The 18737-nt window shown below is 38.0% G+C and overlaps 3 protein-coding genes across 16 annotated transcripts in view; 2 read left to right on the top strand and 1 right to left on the bottom strand.

The window, feature by feature from the left end:
- Positions 1–4297, top strand: part of RUFY2 (RUN and FYVE domain containing 2) — a 42292-nt gene extending 37995 nt beyond the window's left edge. For 4 of the 5 annotated variants that reach the window (XM_061405149.1, XM_061405148.1, XM_061405151.1 and 1 more), the window contains exons 17-18: positions 3816–3893; positions 3985–4297. In XM_061405149.1, coding sequence (XP_061261133.1) covers positions 3816–3893; positions 3985–4128 — 222 coding nt within the window. In that variant the 3' untranslated portion in view covers positions 4129–4297. Of the gene's footprint in view, positions 1–3815; positions 3894–3984 lie in introns of those variants that run through there. The other variant, XM_061405153.1, reaches the window with a different exon arrangement.
- Positions 4298–7515: 3218 nt separating this feature from the next.
- Positions 7516–17578, bottom strand: HNRNPH3 (heterogeneous nuclear ribonucleoprotein H3). Of its 10 annotated transcripts, none has more exons than XM_061405136.1 (11): positions 17381–17559; positions 17109–17232; positions 12417–12551; positions 11751–11889; positions 11054–11238; positions 10506–10592; positions 10120–10235; positions 9244–9379; positions 8167–8262; positions 7995–8087; positions 7516–7817 (listed from the first exon to the last, which is right to left on the bottom strand). In XM_061405136.1, the coding sequence occupies exons 3-11, from the start codon at positions 12526–12528 to the stop codon at positions 7741–7743; spliced, it is 1041 nt and encodes a 346-aa protein (XP_061261120.1). In that variant the 5' UTR covers positions 12529–12551; positions 17109–17232; positions 17381–17559; the 3' UTR covers positions 7516–7740. The 10 variants fall into 10 exon arrangements, with proteins under 10 accessions (XP_061261120.1, XP_061261127.1, XP_061261122.1 ...); XM_061405143.1 differs by having other exon boundaries at positions 11099–11238; positions 17381–17551; XM_061405138.1 differs by having other exon boundaries at positions 17400–17550.
- A 96-nt stretch (positions 17579–17674) lies between these two features.
- The window catches only part of PBLD (phenazine biosynthesis like protein domain containing), a 35346-nt gene continuing 34283 nt past the window's right edge, over positions 17675–18737 (top strand). The window contains exon 1 of the mRNA XM_061405146.1: positions 17675–17878. The gene's annotated coding sequence lies outside the window, so the exon portion shown is untranslated. The remainder of the gene's footprint in view (positions 17879–18737) is intronic.

Genomic DNA, 18737 nt, shown 5'->3' with positions numbered 1-18737 from the left:
CCTTGGAAATAGTTTTGTCTACTTTCCTGAAGTTGTGGCATGGTTAGAGTGAAACTGCCTTTGGATTTGATAATCCTTAAATTCTCCCCCTGGTCTGTCTACTCTTCACTGTTCTTCTCCTGTAGTTAAGTAAAAGTTTTTGTAAAATATATTTACTGTATATTCTTTATTATGAGTATTTAAATACTGTTCCTTGCTGGGGCAGGTAGTATTATATATTGCAGTTGTATTTTTTTTCTTGAACAACTTTTCATTTCCTCTAGAGCTAATATTTACCCCCCCTGCCTTTTTAAGTTGTATTTGAGAATCAGAGTTTTCTTATACCTTCAAACACTTCTGCTGCTGCTAAGTCGCTTCAGTCGTGTCCGACTCTGTGCGACCCCACAGACGGCAGCCCACCAGGCTCCCCCGTCCCTGGGATTCTCCAGGCAAGAACACTGGAATGGGTTGCCATTTCCTTCTCCAATGCATGAACGTGAAAAGTGAAAGTGAAGTCGCTCAGTCGTGTCCGACTCTTAGTGACGCCATGGACTGCGGCCCACCAGGGTCCTCTGTCCATGGGATTTTCCAGGCAAGAGTACTAGTGGAATGGGGTACCATTGCCTTCTCCACAAACACTTCTATTAAATGCTTTTTGATAGAAGTTTTTCACATGGTAAAAATGAATTAAGGAATCAGTTCTTTCTTTTTCCATCAGAGTCATACTTATTGAAGTTCTCTGCTTTATTGCTCCTGTCTGGTCTGGTCACTCTTGTCCTGGCATTTCCCTTTGTTGTCATTCATTCTTTCAATGCTTTTTTTTTCGCCGTGCCACACAGCTTGTGGGACTTTTTTATAAATAGTTAGCCAGCTAGGCATCAAACCTGGGTCTTTGGCAGTGAGAGCATGGAATCCTAACCACTTGATCAACATGGAATTCCTACTGGGCAATGCTTCCTTCAATAGCCTCCTAGAAAATGGTGAATGAATAATAAAAGATTTTATGAATCTGTATGCCTTTATTCTGCTCTCACACTTTTTTAGGAGATACGTAGGGATGTTTGCCCAACTGTCATTTTTTAAGCTCTTTTGTAAAAATTTTTCACTGTGAAATATATATCATATATACAAGAGGACATGTACAGTACAAGTTAAAAATGCTAGCATACTGTTTTAGCTTGTGGTAGAACATGTGTGCTCCCTGATTGCATTCCCTTCCCTACAGTAACAGTCTACTGTTTTTGTTAATCATTATGTTTTTCTAACAGTTTTATTGTTCATATCTAGCCTACATTATCTAGATTTCCATTTTTATGTGTATGAAAATGGATTTATATATGACTTTTTTTTTTTTTGGTGCTTACTATTGTCCAGTTGATGGGTATGTTGTCTTACAATGGGTCTATTTCTTACAATGGGTCTATTGTAAACCAGCTATTGCAGTTTCTTATGTTTTGGATTTTATCTGATTTCTTCTAAATAGTATTTTTTCCTCTATCCCCTTATTTAAGCCTATAAACTGGAAATTAAACCTAAAGTTTCCACCTTCTGTGAGACTTATTTCTGTTACTATATTTTTAATATTCAGCAGGCTCCTATTTGCTCATTTTTCCTTTTTAAAATAACATCTTGTTTTATCTCTGAGGATATTCCATTATAATTTCTTTAATGTTTTCTTTTATTGCTGCCATTCTGTTTCCTCTGAATATTTTCTTCTGTTTATTTGGCTGGAGTACTTCATGCCCAAATCATTCCTCAAATGTTAGAAAATCTCCCAGTTTTGATGAAAGGCACAAAAAATCTTGGAAGCCTGGTGTTTGTTGGTTAGGTGGGTGGGGATGTGTTGTAATAGACAGGGAGGCCTTGACCAAAGAGAAATCTGTCAACTTCCAGTCTGTTGGGTATCTTCTCCCAGTGTTGGTATCTACTTCTCTCTGGAGCAGTTGACTTTGTTCAGAGAAAGATCCTTAATACCGTTTGGAGGATTTAACCTGAGTAGCTGACATTCTGGAATGCCAAGGGCAGAGAAAAATAGCCATTTGTTTGCAGAGCAGTAGCTTGCCCCCTTTAGTTTTGGCTCTGCTTGTAAACAGCTTTGTTTTGTTGAGGAAGCAATTCAGCTCCCTGGATCTCAAGTTTTTTTTAATCTGTAAAATGAAAGCTTGAGGGTGCTGTTCTGAGGTCCCTTCTAGCTAATGCACTAGGGTTACCCTACATTGTACAGCTTTTCTCCTTGAGAGGTGCAAGGTAAGTTCATAAGTCTGGAAATAAAGTTGGAAGCTCAACCCTGATGTCAGAACGTTACTTACTTTTGAACCAAATGATGGTGTTTGGAAATCTGCTTCATGTCAGGCTCTCGTCCTTACAAACATAGCTGGGCAGCAAAGTTGCTTGCACTGTGACTTTGGGACATTTGGCAAATCACTTTGCTTTTTATGGTGTTCCAAGTTAGACTGAATTATCTTCAAGGCCTCATCTTGCTTTAAAAAAAATAATTCCATGATTCAAATCATGTGATTCTGCTGGTCAGTCTCTGTATCTGATGGGAGCTGTCTAGGGTTTTTTTTGTTTTTATATCTTCACTTCTTACAATCCTGTGTTCTAAGAAGCCTTAAGAGTGCCTGAAGTGCAGTAACCCAATACCATTTGTCTTACCTCTGCTATAAGACTGTGAAATTAACCTTGCAGTCTTGATCCCTGAATGCTTACTCTCTTTTCATCTTAGTTTCTTCCAAGAATTATGCTGTCAGGTAGAAGACGCTTTCAAGAAAACTCAGGCTTTTGAGAATGTCTGTGGGTTTTTCCGCTTGTAAGATTTTTCTCTCGTTAGCTGGTGTAGGTCCTATTTTGCTCGCTCCCTCTTCCAAGTTTAGAATCAGATATACTTAAGAGTCAGATATACTTGGTTCTGTGGAAGCAGCAGCAGCAGTGTAGCTTAGTCTGGGCTGTTTCCAAAAGGGACATGTGATGAGATTAATCAGAAATACAGGACTTCTTTCAAACTTACGTCTTCTCATTATAAAATGGGAACCACCTAACAAAGTTGCTTTCATAGGGGGAAAAATGCTTTTCCTAGCCAAGATCTTGGTTGGTTAAGAATGAGTCAAGTTAGTTAGACATTTTAGGTATCAAGTTAATTTCTACCTGTTTAATTAAGACTACTTACATTTGCTATAAAAGTTTACAGAGTATCTGTTAAATTTGTGAGTTACAGAAGGGAAATTTATAGCACTGTAGAACTGAATTTAAGGTGAAGTCTTACCTAAAGAACTCAATCATTTGATTTACAAATTCTCTTCAAATTTTGTGGATTAGTTGTGTATAATACATACATAATGCCAAACTCATGTATTTCACAGTGAAAACTTATCTTTAAGTGTTTTTGGACTAGACATTAAGATTCTTTCTTTAGTTACTATCCATAGTGGATTTTTGTTAAAAACATTTGTCATGAAATGTTCTAGTATTCAGTTGTAAAGAGTAAAATGAACCATCATCCAGTTTCACTATTTATCAATACATGGTCAATCTTGCTTATTTATATAAGCATGTCCCTTTTTCCTCACCCAGATTATTTTGAAGGAAATTCCACATTTGTTTCATCTACAACTGTTTCAATAAATCTGTCCAAAAAAAAAGGAGGACTGATTTTTGGTTTATCTATATGCATATTCCTATAAAATGCTCTTTGTCTGAAAATCTGTCAAAAAAAAAAGGAGGACTGATTTTTGGTTTATCTATATGCATATTCCTATAAAATGCTCTTGGTCAGAAATGTTTTCATGTATCTTTTAGTACTAATTTGAGCATTAATAATTATATTTTTCCTCTATCAGGGACTGGTTTGGTTGAAAGACAAAGAAGCAACACATTGTAAACTTTGTGAAAAGGAATTCTCACTGTCTAAGAGAAAGGTAAGGGAGAACAGGAAGTGAGTCCAAAAGTTTTGGTGCAAATATGGCTAATTTTACTCATTTTTTTTCCTCTGATTTTTCCATTTAATAGCACCACTGTAGAAATTGTGGGGAAATTTTCTGTAATGCCTGTTCTGACAACGAACTGCCTTTGCCTTCTTCACCGAAGCCAGTACGGGTTTGTGATTCCTGTCACGCATTGCTAATTCAAAGATGCTCATCTAACTTGCCATAATATTCCAGAACTAATGTATGAAAAGTACCTACAATGAATGATGAATGTTACATATGAACGTGTGTACAATGTATTCAGACAGCCCTTAAGCAGCTTTCAGACAGCATCTGTACCAGTTTTACTTTCACATATTCAACTCACAGGAACTCTTAATGTATGAGATTTCCTTTACATTCCACTGTAGTTATCATGCAATTAATGCCAGAGATACATGTTGCCTTATTTTGTAAAAAGTCTCAGACACAACTGAGCGACTTCACTTTACAAAATAAGGCAAACATGTAGGCTATGCTCTCTGGCCTCTCCATGGCATTAAGAAAAGAGTTACATGATAACTACAGTCAGGAATTAGGCTAAGGTTACTTTAAAGCATGCCCTGTTATTTTTGAATAAAAATGGCAAAGAAAATCTCAAATTATACATTAAGAATCCCTGTGAGTTGAATATGTGAAAGTAAAACTGGTACAGATGCTGTCTGAGTAGTTATTATGTAACTCTTTTCTTAGTGCCATGGAGAGGCCAGAGAGCATAGCCTACATGTTTGCCTTATTTTGCAAAGGCCTTCTGAAAAATAGTTTCAGATTCTTCTTCTCCAGATTGTCAAATTGATATTTGATGGTGCCTGTAATTTTTTCTTAATGCACTTTAAAGACTCACAGTTCCAAGAACGACTGGAAATGCACATTTTAGTATTACTATTTCAACAGGTTTTTCATTACCTTGGTAAAGTGTCAACTATTTATCTGCTTCCCCTCCTCTGCCCATTTTGCATTAGAAAATGCCTTCCTTCTCTATAGTCAATGTGGTATTTTGTTGAACTTTCAGATATAGTGGTTTAAAGAGGTATTACTTTGTCTCCAAATACTTTGAAAAGTTATATCCATTTCTTAGGGGGGACTCACACCTTTAAAAGTCAAAACATAGGAACTGCTCTGGCAGTCTAGTAAAGACTCCACACTTGCACTGCAAGGGGGCACAGGATGGATCCCTGGATTAAGATCCTGCATACCACATGGGCATGGCCAAAAAAATGTCAAAACATAAATTTTCCTAGAAAAAAATGTAATAGCCAGGATTATAGGCTCCTGATTTTCCCTTAGCATTTAAGGAGAAATCTAAAATACAGTTAAACTTTGCCTTTGATTATGACAGGTTTGAGTAAAAAAAGTTCTGTATTACCTTTCCAGCCCAGTAACTTTTAGGAAGCATTACACTGTGGCAGTCTACTACAGTAGAGTAAAATACCATTTATTAGCACCTCCAAGCCAGGACCTAGAGCCCTGCCATTACATATATACTTGAACTATTTCAAGCATAAAGTCAGTAAACACTAATCCCTGTTAATAGTTTATAGCATACCAAGAATTTAATTAATCTTTAAAACTACCCTTGTATAATTAACCGTTTCAACAGCATCACCACTTGGGGTTCTACTTTTTTAAGTCTTAAGTCATGCACTTTTGAGTTTGTACCTTTTAAACATGCCATTATTGGTATCCACATTACTCCTAAGAGCACTACTAAATAAAGCATGGCTACTCCCTCCCCACTAAGATAGCACTGCTTATTCTACAGGATCGTTATCCTGAGTACATACTTCTGTTGAGGTTTAAAATTAATTTTCTAAGTTGCCCAAGTATGAAACCACTGTTTTACTTTCAGATTTCTTTTCCATAATCCAGTTTTTAGTCTTCAATCAGAATGGACATACAGATTTATAGGTGGTCTTTAATGCTCTGATAGGAGTATTTGAAACATGAATTATATTCTTTGAACTGTTTTGTACTGATGGGATGGGTTAACATTTTTATGACGAGAATAAGCAAAAATGAAAAATTTCAAGTGCTGTTTTTTATTATTGTGCTTAAACTTTAAAATGTGATTCTCTTAAATACCAACCCTGGTTTCATTCAACAAATAAACCATGATTTTTAGTCCCAATTTAAATTCTTCACCACTCATGTTATTGCCATTGATTTGGGTCTTTTGCAGGCAGGCTTTTTCTAAGAAAATACTGAAACTTGCTCCATTTTGTTTTGACTTGTATCTAAAAACCATAATCTAATTTTGGATTTCATGTAATAGAACTGTGTATTTTGTGCACTTTGTGTACTGTTACACCCTCATCTAGTAGTAACCTAATGCTATCATGGTGCCAAGGAATTGTGATTGTTAATTCTCATATTCACACTTCTCTAAAATGTGAATTTTATATGACAAATAAAACACCTGAAAAATTAAGCCTGTTTTAGAAAAGTGGTGTGAGCCCAGTAATTAAGGGAGTGAGTACAGGCAGTAAGATGAATCATTGCTCCAGTTGATAGGTTCCACTTATGCTACCAAGCTGCCTTCTTTAACAGCAGCAGAAATTATTCCTTTGTCACTTTGTCTAATATTCAATTAGATATAGTACCTTCTACCAATTTGGTTTCTAATCATTAACTGACAACAAAGCATTCTAGGACAGACGCCATACTCATCTCCCATACTGATATTTATTACATTAATAACATTTCTAGCAAAAACAAGTAACAAGTTCAATAACTAAATTCACATTGACAGGTTTCATTTTGATCCATTAGCCAATTTGGAAGAAAAGCCATATTGATCAAAGGGATTAAAAATAAAGCACCTTTTTTCCTTGCTACATAAACTTATTAAATACAATGGCTCTAAAACTCGAAACAAATTAGATGCAGAATCCAATCTCAACACTCTCAAGACACAGACTTGTGTCTTACATTTTTAAAAAGTAGTTATCTATACAGTTATTTTAAAAGCCATATGCTTTAACTATTTGGCTGGAAACGGAATACACCTGTGAGAATTATACTCCACGGTAAATACCTTTGTACTTGTAGTGAATCTCTTGTCACCGAGAACCTTAACCTAATCTAAGACATTTTGAGAACTTACAACTATCACTTTTGGGAAACATTTTTTTGGTACTTCAGTCAAGTGCTGAGGGGATTTCTTCTAAAGTCTAGAGCTAGAATCTAAACTTCCAACACTTCCATCTGCAGGTAACACAATTATGAATATACATTAAGTCCAGATACCTCCTGGATTTTTAACATTTCAGAGCTATGCCAGATAAATGTCTGAAAATATAGAATTAGCCAATTTATACTCCTGAAGTTACCTAAACTCATCTTTAGGTTTTATATTTACAGTGTTGTCCAGGAGAAATTAAAAAGTAACACTAATTATTCTCCAAGCTCTATTCCAGATGTCTGCTTATTAAGACTTGTAGTTTATGCAGAGGTGAACCATTGTCCTCTTAAGATTAAACTACTTCGTGTAGAGCTAATAGTAAAATACATCAACCCAAATCTTATGAAAGCAGCACATCCTCAGGAGTAACTATATAAAAAGTATCAACATCAGTGGTTTGAATATAAAAATTTATTTTTTTAAGTCAAAGTATGCAACAAATAAAACCTACAGAAAACAGATTTTCCCATCACAATCTGTTGCTTTACCAAATAATATTTTGAAAACACATTCCTTCAGTCATTATAAAGTTCTTAAAATACAAAAGAAAGTAATTCTGTAAGAAAGTCTAGTAGACCAGATGCTGTTGTCAGGACTTTTGTATGTGTGGTTATGCTTTTAGTACATCCCACGCCATCCACCTCCACTCATGCCACCTTGCCCATAATAACCGCCACTGCCTCCACCACCACGGCCTTAGGAAAAAAGACATTAAGAACCGTTTAGTAGAGGATACAAATGCATAAGTTATTAAAAAATATAAACAATACTGTAAATCAACTATACTTCAATTAAAAAAAAGGAACAATATATGAACTTTAAACTGCACCGCATATGGGGACTCAAACTGAACCAGAGTAAAAGACACTCACCGTAACCACCCAAGCCATCAGGAGTACCATATCCTCCACTGTAATTGTTCCCCATTCCCATTCTTCCAACAGATCCATAGCCTCCCTGATTATCTTTAAAAAAAAAAAAAAAAGTTTGAGATTGATTTGCTAAGTGTCTAACTCGGCTTAATATTTAAAAAGCTTTACATACCCATTCCATCTCTGCCGTAGCCTCCCATTCCAGAACCTCCCATTCCAGAGCCGCCTCCAGGAGTTGAATTCAAGAAAAGTTCGATGTATCGATGTTCTTTTGAGTAACAGGTGAAAAAAGAATGTTGAATAAAATTTATAAGTAAGTGCAGAAAGATTGACTAACATTAATGTGAAAAAGAATGCTTGCAAATTCCTAGTGGAGTGACGATACAACTAAAATCTAACGTTCGTTTAAACTGTTCAAGCTTGAACTAGTTACAAGTGTTTTACGCTTCAGTTTCCTTATCTATAAAAGGGCTGACTCATTATTTTAGAACCTGCTGGTATACATCTTAAAAATAATTCCAGAACTTCCCTGGTGGTTCAGTGGTTAAGAATCTGCCTGCCAATGCAGGGGACACAGTTTCAATCCCTGGTTTGGGAAGATTCCACATGCTGCAGAACTAAGCCCATGTGCCACAGCTACTAAGCCTGCACTCAAGAGCTACAACTACTGAGGCCCAAGCACCCGCGCGCCTGTGCTCTGCAACAAGAGAAGCCACCGTAAGAAGCCCACACACTGCAGCTAGAGAGTAGCCCCTGCTTGCCACAGCTAAGAGCCCTTGCACAGCAACAAAGACCCAGTGTGCCCATTAAAAAAAAAAAAATTTCCCTTGATATATATGTATTCCAGGCCCATTCATAGAACTGAATTAGCACCTTGAGGGTAGCATACAGGGCAACTTATTTTTATTAAGTATCAAGTGACTGATGTGTGCTCAAATTTGGGAATCACTAGTGGAGATTAATGGCTTAAAAACAAATTTGATGACATGGAGAAATAACTCACCCAAGTTATCAATGTTTCCAAATGGCATAAAAACTTAAGTGCAACAAACATTTTCCCTGTTTAGTAACTTAAGCTCTAATAATCGGTGAAGTATAAAGAGCCTGAGTTAAACTCTTCAATAGAGAGCCCCATCAGAAAGCCAAGTCTGAGCTTATTAGCAGCCACATGGTTTCAGGTCCCAGACCACTAAGCTCCTAGAACCTCTTACATTTGAGGAATCACAAATGAGAGGGTTATACTACTTACGCATGTTATTTTTATCTTTAGACATGGCAGCTACTGCATCTTCATGTGTCACAAACTCTACATCTGCTTCTCCTGTTGCTCTGCCATCAGCTCCAATATCAATATGTACTCGGATTGGATTTAGTGGTGAGAAGAACTAAAGAAAACACTTATTTTACTTTTTAGATTACTGAAAGACAATTACCATGCACACTGGTTTTAAGTCTATTAAAACAAATGCAAAGTGATCTTTAAAAATAACCCAGGTGATATGAAACAGTATTTTAAGCTAGAGAAGAGTTTACACTCTAAGGAAAGAAGTCTCATTTTCCTGACTACACTCAGAGAGAAAAGCAAGCTTCCTCGGCCCACTCCCAAGAAAGGTATTTCAAAATTGTTTGAATTAAGTGACCCGAGAGACTGACATGCAGAGAAATTGGGTATTATGAATCAGAACAGAGTCTGATAAACCTACCAACTGTATATGCATAGGTCCCAAAATATATCATTTAATTCTAACTGCAAGTTAATCAGATTTAAGTCACCCCCCAAAGCACCTGAAAATTAGTCCAGTTGGCTCCCAGTAAGATCAATGGCAAAATTTTTCTTTAAGGGCTAGATGATAAATACCCTCAGCTTTGTAGGCCATTGGGGTCTCAACAAATAATGAGTGATTGACTTGGCCCCAAGGGCTGAAATTTGCTTATTTTCTAACCAATTTGTAATGAAGCAGTTTCAAATCAGTAATAGCAGCCATCTACTACCATTATTTTTAGTTCCTCATTTCTAATCACAGTCTGGGAAAGCCAAACCAAACCACTAGAACTGACTTGTTACATAGAATACTCAAATTAGACACTATGATTATATATAAAACCACTTACTAAAATTACTCACATTAGCAATATCATTTTCAGTTGCACGAAAAGGCAGTCCTCTCATATGTACAAAATGACCACCATGAAAACCCGAACTTGCATCACCAGCTCCACCATAACCATGTCCTCCCATACCTAAAAAATAAAATTTCCAAAGATTATTTCTTTCCTATACACACCTTTCCCTGTTTACACACTTTTCACCGGCATCCCAAGTAATCCTAACACTTAAGTTTTTCTAAATATCATATGGAAATTTTTCTGTAAGTATCTATCTATATAAAGCCCTATGTAGGAATACACTGAAATATGCCTGAGTTGATTTTTGTATACAAGTCACCTATACTAAGTGCATGTAAAGCAAATACTAAAATTCACCTAAAAATCACCATCTTTAATACTTACCTCTTCCATCTCTCATTCTGTCATCAAAGCCATCATTTCCATAGCCATAATTATTATAGCCACCATAGTCATCAAAACCTCCATAACCTGTGTAATTTAAGGAGAAATACATGAATAAGCTTTCAAGAGATAAACTTTTATTATCTAGTTTATAAAAATGTATCTTCTGACAAGCACTATGGTTAACTTATATTGTTACAAGTTTGCAACCCCTCCAACCAAGTTTGCAACACCCATTTTAGTGTATATTAAAAAAGCAGTTAACACTTGTATGAAAAGCACACATTTAGACATAAAAATTTTTATCCTGATGCCAAACAGAAAAGGTCAAAACATGGCAATCTCTTAAAAATTTTTGTGTAGGTAAACTAGGTGCCAATACATCCATCAATCAAGTCCCATAGCTGCCCATGGGAATCCACATTTGTATGAACAGATTTATTAAACCTAGTAGGTACTGAAATTACTGCCATTTCTGTATTTCTTGACAAAGTGTCAGGAACATTAAGAAAATGACAACAGAACCTTTGTTCATTAGATACACATACCACCATCATATCCATCACCTCCTCGTCGCATTCTGTCATACATACTTCCACGCCCAGCTCCATAATAACCCCCTCTTCCTCCTATTGGTCTATCATATGGTCCTGGTCGCTGGCCCAGCAATCTTCTTGGTGGATCATAAAATCCTTTGATTTCACTCCTGCTACTTCTGAAGATCTCAATATACCTATTTGAAAATGGTTTAAGGTACAGGTTTCAGCATAAATGTATTAGAGTAAATAAAATACTGGGCAAAATGCAGTAAGTTTTTCTACATCTAGATATAACCCAATTAAAATTGCCTAAATACACCAAAAGTTAACATTCTTTTATACCTACAAACTTAAATAATTAATATTTAAGTTTTAAAAGACAAATTAAGTCATTTGAAAACAATTCACAAAATACAAGTTCTTTTTGTTTAGTATATAATAGATGTTTAGAGAAAATAGTTGATTATACAAAAACATTTATCAACATCATCCTACAGAAAAATGGAAACAATCTAATTTTAATTTAAGCAAACTATTAGCATTAATTCCCCACCCAAATCTGTAGTTTCCAAGTTAAATTTAGATAATTATCAATTCTTTTAAACTACCCCAGAAAAATGTTACTGTTACCCCCCCATTAAAGCAATAGTGACCCACAACCCCCAAAAATAAAAATTTAACACCATCCCAAACTCTCCATCCCCACCTGTGCCCTATTCTTTCCTTGTGTTTCCCCAGAGCATTTTCTGCTATCTCCTTTGAAGCAAACTGCACGAAGGCCTCCCCTGTGCTTCTCCCCTGGTAGTCCATCGTCAATGTTATCCCATTTGGCACGATTTCCAACCCTTTAACCCAAGGACAAATAACCCCATCAAGGGGAACAGTGTTAAAGGCTGAAACATTCCCATCTGAATCAAATATTTAAAACAAGTCTAAACAAAACAAAACAAAAAAAAAAGCTTAGTTTCCCCATCACCCCATAATACAAAGGAAGATCTTTTCAAATATTACTGGATCATATAATTTGTTTTTTTGCGACCAATGTCGTTTAAAATTACATACACACTCACAAAAGGCCACCTAATATTACATGGAAAAAAATAAAATTTAACTATGCTCCATATGCTAATTCATGATTCATTTCATCATACATAATTACTTTCAATTATGTTCATTGCACATTAGTTAGGTTTTACATATTTACACATTCTGTATTGAATATTAACTGGAGCACATTTCATAACTTAATACATTAACCCAGATACACTCAAATCAAAAAGTCCCCCAAACAAATGGGTTTTACAAATTAAAAACTGAGTAATAGAAATATAAAATTAAAATACTACTAAACTTTGACTAATACTAGAGGTACCTTGAAAGAACTGAACTATTTCCTCTTTGCTGCAACCAAATGGCAGTCCACGAAGTCGTACTGTCCCATCACTAGCGTCATTTGGACCATTATGTTTCATAACCCAATCCATCTCAATACCGTTTGATTTAAATGCTATAAAAAATAAACAAGCACACAAAGCAGTCAATCAAAATACACTCTTGCCAGAGGTACTGAAGAACCAACTCTCAGTGGTGCACAACAGCAAATGTAACATATGGTTATACAATGGTACAATACCTTTCTCTTACAGGGCAGACAAGACTGGGTAAAGGCAGTGAAACCTAACCCATCCCCCAATCCTGAATTTCTAAGTATTAAAATGTTGTAATTTTAAGAAAACTTCATAATTCTACCATCAGTGTTCAAACTCTACTTTTTTGACCCTGTCCATCTTAATGTCAACTCTAATCTTTTCATGTCTCAAATGTTCCTTAACATTTTCCAAGTTTTATTATTCACGTGAAATAGTTACACAAATTCTTCAAAAAACAAAAAAACACAAAACCTGCGAAGTTGTATATAGTACCACCATCCATTCACAGTAAGAGCCTAAGTCAGAAGTACAATGAATACTCCTATTGATGTTGGAAAAATGGTACTAAAGTCTAACCTTAACAGATGCACTGTAATTCTGAACATACCAAATTGTTTTCGAAGGGGGAAAAAAGTCCTGTTAACTATAAAACTGATTTAAACACTCCCCAAAAGCAAGTTTTAAAATTACTGACTTAATTAGGCCGAGTTTTAAAACTAAGATAAAAGGGCACCCAAAAACAGCTTTTTAAAGCCATCTGTTTGGCAATTATTGAAGATAGTGTATTAAAAACCACTTCACTCACTACTTGAGTTTTTTGTGTTTTTTTTTTAAATTAATGCAATCACATTCAAAAAGTTAGGGTACAAGCAGCCCTCCTTCCCCCCTCAAAAGAACTCATCCACCAAATTCCCATCCTGAGACAATCACCCTTTCTTTTTACAATTCCCAAACATTTTCAAGAGGTTAATGCAGAAGTCCTTCAGCTGCAGAAACTTACCAGATCTTATAAATTTCTCTATGCAGCTGTAGGAATCCTACTCACCTGAATATTTCAAACCTTTCCCTCACCACCTCCTCCCCTGTAAACAAAACAATTTGTTCACTTGATTCCTTTAAGCTTGAGGATATTTCATATAAGCAGTATTCATTAATACTTAATTTCACACGATCTAATTATTAACCCAACTGTTTGGGGTAGCATCTGCAAAGAGGAAAAATTTCCCCCTAGAACCCATGCATTTAAAATAAGCTAATGCAGAAATTATCCAAATGTGGCTATTCAGCAAATTCCTCTGTATATGAATCACCTTTGTACTTGTTTGCTTTGCACATGTGTGCTTAGTCCGACTCTGCCTTTTTTCGCTATCTTAAGTGCCAGTCTAGACACAGATGTTCAAGATTTTATCTGACATTACAACTAACTCTTATGCACGAAAGTAACTGGGAAGAACTTTTAAGACAAAGGAAACTCTTGGCTTGAATCCCTAGTCTGTCACTCACTGCTACTTAATTTATTAATAAGCAAACTACTTAACCTCTGCATTCAACTGTAAAATGTAGCAGTCATACTTATACTTCACTGGACTCAGAAGAATCCATGCTTAGTCTGCAACACAGTAATCATTTAGTGGTGGCAACTGTTACTGGATTCTAAGGGGCCTTGTAAAACTAATGAGATAAGCTACAAACAAAATAACTAAACCTTAAAGGATTGGAACCTATCCTGAATCCTGAAAGGAAATAAGGACTGTTACAAGTTTTTTTCAAAGTCAACAGAGGCTTAAATTTTCAAGCACCTTTAGGAATTGTCTAAAGCAGAGAGAGGGGGAAAAAAAGGAGGGTCTCTGGAAAGGTTTACTTGGATACATAAACAGCTAGACAATTTAATCAGCTAGTCCCCCTGAAAGTAGGCTTTGGGAAAAGGAGACATTTTGGAGATCTTGATAATTTTCTTAAGGGGAAAACAAAAACAAAAAAGAACGCAGCAACCCAAGACATAACCGTTTTCTATAAAGGGGAATTTAGCAACAGAAGTGGAAAAAATGCAAAGGATCTAACCCCCATTTGTTAACCTCCCAATGAAAAACTTAAGACCTTTGCAAAGTCAGTCTAATTTGTTGTGAAAAGATCTTAGAAGTGGTGGCTTTATATCATTTAGAACATTTTTCCCCCCAGTGTAAAGGTACTGTTTCATGAACAAATTCCTTCCCTCCCAAAGAGGGAAACTGACTTATCGTTACTATAAATATTATTAGCACTTTGCAAGAAACACTAGCAAGGAAACTAGTTTTGATGTTTGGATCAGCCTGTACCAATGAGATCTATATAAAACAAATAGTCTATTAAAAAAAAAAACCAAACTGTTAATACAATTTAAATTGGGCTAAGTTAAACAGATTCGGAAGACGAACTATTTTATAGGCCAACTCTCCATCCCACGTGTATGAAGAGTACCCAATAAAGCCTCACTATTATCTCCTCAAAAGTTTTGAACCTAGAATTCTATTTAGAAAACAAAACCAAGATGGATTCCTAACTCATTAAAATAGAGTATTTGTTCTTATACATTAATAAAGCTGTCTCAGAAACTACCTAAATAAGCATTTACTACTTATTCAGGATAATCCATCTCAACCTTTCTTTGCAACAGGGTCTAATGGCTAATGTCCAGGGGCTAATTTTTTTTAAAGAATTCCTAGTGTTAGAATACCAGCTGCTGGAATACTAGGATAATCTTGGTCAGTTCTATATGAGATTTAAAATATAATATCCTAAACATTATGCTACATGAAGGATGCCAGTCACAAGACCACATATTGTATGATTTTAAGTGGGTGAAACTTATGGTATATGAACTGTATCCCAAAGCTGTTAAGAAAAGGCAACCAACAAAGGCAAGAGACAAAATTCCTTTGTAACACAGAGGCATATACCATCTTCATAAATATAATACACAAAATAAGGATTTGATGCATTAGTAACTTTCTAAACGGTAGCCCAACTGCTGCTAAATAATGACAAGGAACCTCAAAATTTGGTCAAGAAATGATAAAATACTTAACACGGAAATTTTTCATCATTCCGCTTTCATTGTGCTTGCTCCTTAATTTTAAAAACAAATAAGAGACACCACTACTACCTAAAGTGAAGCCTCTAAAGTGATTGGCTTCTTTTCTAGAACAATGTTACCAGCCACTGCAGTTCAGTCACTTGTTTACCAAAATAAGAACACCATAAGAACAGTTATTAAAAATATTAGGGCAATTAGGTGGATTTCCAAATTACCATGCAGATGAAAAAGAGGGCAAGAAAAAAAGTTTCTAGGGTAATTCAATCAGGGAAGCTGTTACATCACATACTATTGATAATTTATAGGAAACTGGGCTGTCTTTTCAAAGTCCACGAGAAGCACAGAAAATCTTCAGCAATACGAACTGTATTTTTTCAAAAGCTGTAAAAATAGCCATGCCTACACCTTTTGTACGGCTTCAATGAAAATTACAGACACAATTCTCCAATGTTCTAAGGACTAAAACCATCGCAACATCACATGACTGAACTTGCTGTTTGTCTTTCTGTTGAGCAGGCTTATTTTCTTGGTCAAAATGTTACTACAGTGCTACACACCAAATAGAAAACAGGCTTAGCTACCAAAACAAAATAAACCCTAACTGTGTTTTTAAGTGTTTTGTTTCCATGGCCTTACAATCTTTGCACAAAATACAGTCCTTGGAGACTTAATTCCTATACACAGTTTTGCCATCACTGGTGGTGTTTTAACAACTGTTTCCCCCAAATAAAGCTCCTATTTAATTCTAACCCAGTATTTGCCAAACTACACAAAACCATTACCCCATCCCACCCCCGCTCAAAGGTTCAGAATGCCTATTTTCATAGTTCATCTATTTGAAATAAGCCCATTTCAAATTCCTGTTTGATAAATCACTCGCTTTTCTGCTTACAAAACAATTACCCACAGTCTTTCAATAAGTTTAAGATAAGCATGGGAAGGCGGGGAGGGGGGGAACCCTTTGGAAAATGAGTACGTACTCTTTTCGAAGTTCCAAATGTGGAATATAAGGGCCGGCTAAGCGTCCTTTATTCCGCCCCGGAGACTTTTCGTTTATCTAGCTGCTCTAGAGACCGGAGAGCTAGGGAGAGTACGCCACTTCCTAGCCTGGCAGCCAAGCTTGGCTTAAAAACCTTCGCCACCGGGCGGCGGAATTACAAAGGAGGCCGTCTGCCTCCTTTGTCCTGGATTTAGGAGTTGAGCGCCTTCGTCGCCATTGGCTTTCCTCCCCCAGCTCCAGCCTCTCTCATCTTGGGAATCTGCGTCAGAAGTCGCTCGCAGTCCCGCCGGCCCAGGTAGCCCAGCAGAGACTGCGGAGGAAGGGAGGCCTCGGTGGAAGGCCAGGCCCATCCGGCGCCATTTCCATCGGGAGCGCGCCCGACGGCCCAGATCCTCCCCACACCCAAGTGCCCAGCCTTTCCCTGCTCGCTTCCTTCCCACCCTCATCCCTTCCGCGAAGCTTTAACCACCCACCGGCCTCCTAAATCAGTTTTCTGAAGCTGAGGTGCAAAAAGCAGAAAGAGGAGAAGGGCGGGAAGCCGAGGGCGCCGCGCTGCCGTACCCAAAATGGCGGAGGCCAAACCAGCAGGGAATGGAGGGGAAATGCTGGATGACCCCCACTTCGGGGCTCAGCTTCATCCACTGAATTCCACCTGAGTTAATCCTCCTTCCGACAGGCCGCCTTCCTGGAAGTGGGAGATCGCCTGGGAGGCGCAGCCTGGCTGCCTCCAAGTGGCGACCTCTACACTTCCCCCACTCCGCCGCCCCACCCCCTCCCAGTGGCTCTTCCGTCCTTCTCCCGACTCCGCTCTCGAAACTACCAGCCCAACCTACCCCCTTTTACTTCAGATACCCTGTCGGGCGACAGTAGCGCCGACTCCGGTGCTCGCGGGGTCTGGCTGTGAGGAAGTAGAAGTCGCCCGCCTCGGGTAGAGCTCCCACAACGGTTCTTCCAACCGTCTCCAGCGGTGGCAACCGCTAAGGGAGCTGCGCAGCAGAGCTACTGGCTTTGGGGGATGGGAGAGAGCGAGCGAGGAGAAGTGGGTGGAGCGAGAGCTAGGGAGTCCGGCCGGCCCCACTCTCGCGAGACAAAAGAGTTGTTCTCGCGAGACAGGAGAGTCGGTCTCTCCTTGGGGCCGGCGGCAAGAAGTGCGCTTGCGCGTTGGTCGGATAAATAGTTGGGTGAGAGGCGGATAGAAGACGGGGTTAGTCAACTTAGAGAAAGAGGTCGCAAACTCCACCTTTCTTGCTTACTATATACCCATCAAGTTCTCGGAGCAAACCCTTCTGCTCTCTCGAGGAGGATGTGAAGTGGCAGTAATAGGCCTATCCGTGCGTATTGTAGGAACCCGTGGTGTCCGGGTGTGGAAAAGTTCTCTGATGCTCTACCGCATCACGAACAAGTTCCTGATGCGGCAGAGCATTAGAGAACAAGTTCTGTAGAGGCTCCGCCCTTACCCAGCGTCACCTGGGTGGAACGGGCCTCACGTGGTTCGGCTGCCAAAAGTGGGGAGGGCTTTTTTTGTCCACCATGTTTGCGTTATGCAGTAAAAAGAGTAGGGCTTCTCCGCTGGAAAAATACGAAAGTGACCACCCAGGCCCTGATTTGCGCTGGGCCTCTTCCCCTGGCCTTGGCGCTGACGGCGCAGCCACCCTAAAGTGTGCCGCTTTAGGGGCGGGGTGTGTTAGTTCCTGAAGTTTCCCTGCAAATCTCTCCTCGCTTCCTCTTCTCCTTTGCATTTTCTCTTGGTTTTATTCTCTCCCACTTTGTAATTTCAGTTACCCATATACCGCTTGCGTCGCCCGACTTTGAGTTGTTTTCCAAATAATGCTTTGCATTCTTCAAAAATGCCTGTACAAGTGACAGCTAATAATTTTTGGTTGTGCTGGGTCTCATACCACTAAGGTTCCTAGTGACAGCTTTTTTGGGGGAAAAAATAAAGCCGAATTTCTGTAAGAAGAGTGGAGGGCAGTTCTAGTACCGAGATCAGCGCAAGTTAAAGACCAAACGAAAGAACGAGATCAGTGAAAGTTAACTTGCAAACAAGGAACGTATATCAAATGCGGGGGAGAGACGGAAATGAGTGTGAGTAAAGCAGATGTTCCTGTAGGTTGGAAATGTGGACAAAACTAGGTTTTAGGCTTTAAATATTCAGTCAGAGACTTTGTACAGACACTGGGAAGCCCGTCG

Source organism: Bos javanicus, chromosome 28 (genome assembly GCF_032452875.1).
Source record: "Bos javanicus breed banteng chromosome 28, ARS-OSU_banteng_1.0, whole genome shotgun sequence".
NCBI classification, from domain to species: domain Eukaryota; kingdom Metazoa; phylum Chordata; class Mammalia; order Artiodactyla; family Bovidae; genus Bos; species Bos javanicus.
The sequence above is the reverse complement of the archived record's forward strand: the minus strand, read 5'-3'. Positions and strand labels throughout refer to the sequence as shown.

Excerpts from the sequence above, each read along its gene's own strand:
- HNRNPH3 (XM_061405135.1), bottom strand. The coding sequence starts at position 12,528 with ATGGATTGGGTTATGAAACATAATGGTCCAAATGACGCTAGTGATGGG. Across the intron at positions 9,380-10,119 it reads CTGAAAATGATATTGCTAAT|TTCTTCTCACCACTAAATCC; the intron begins GTGAGTAATTTT and ends TGTTTTCTTTAG. Across the intron at positions 8,263-9,243 it reads TAAAGATAAAAATAACATGC|AACATCGATACATCGAACTT; the intron begins GTAAGTAGTATA and ends GTTACTCAAAAG.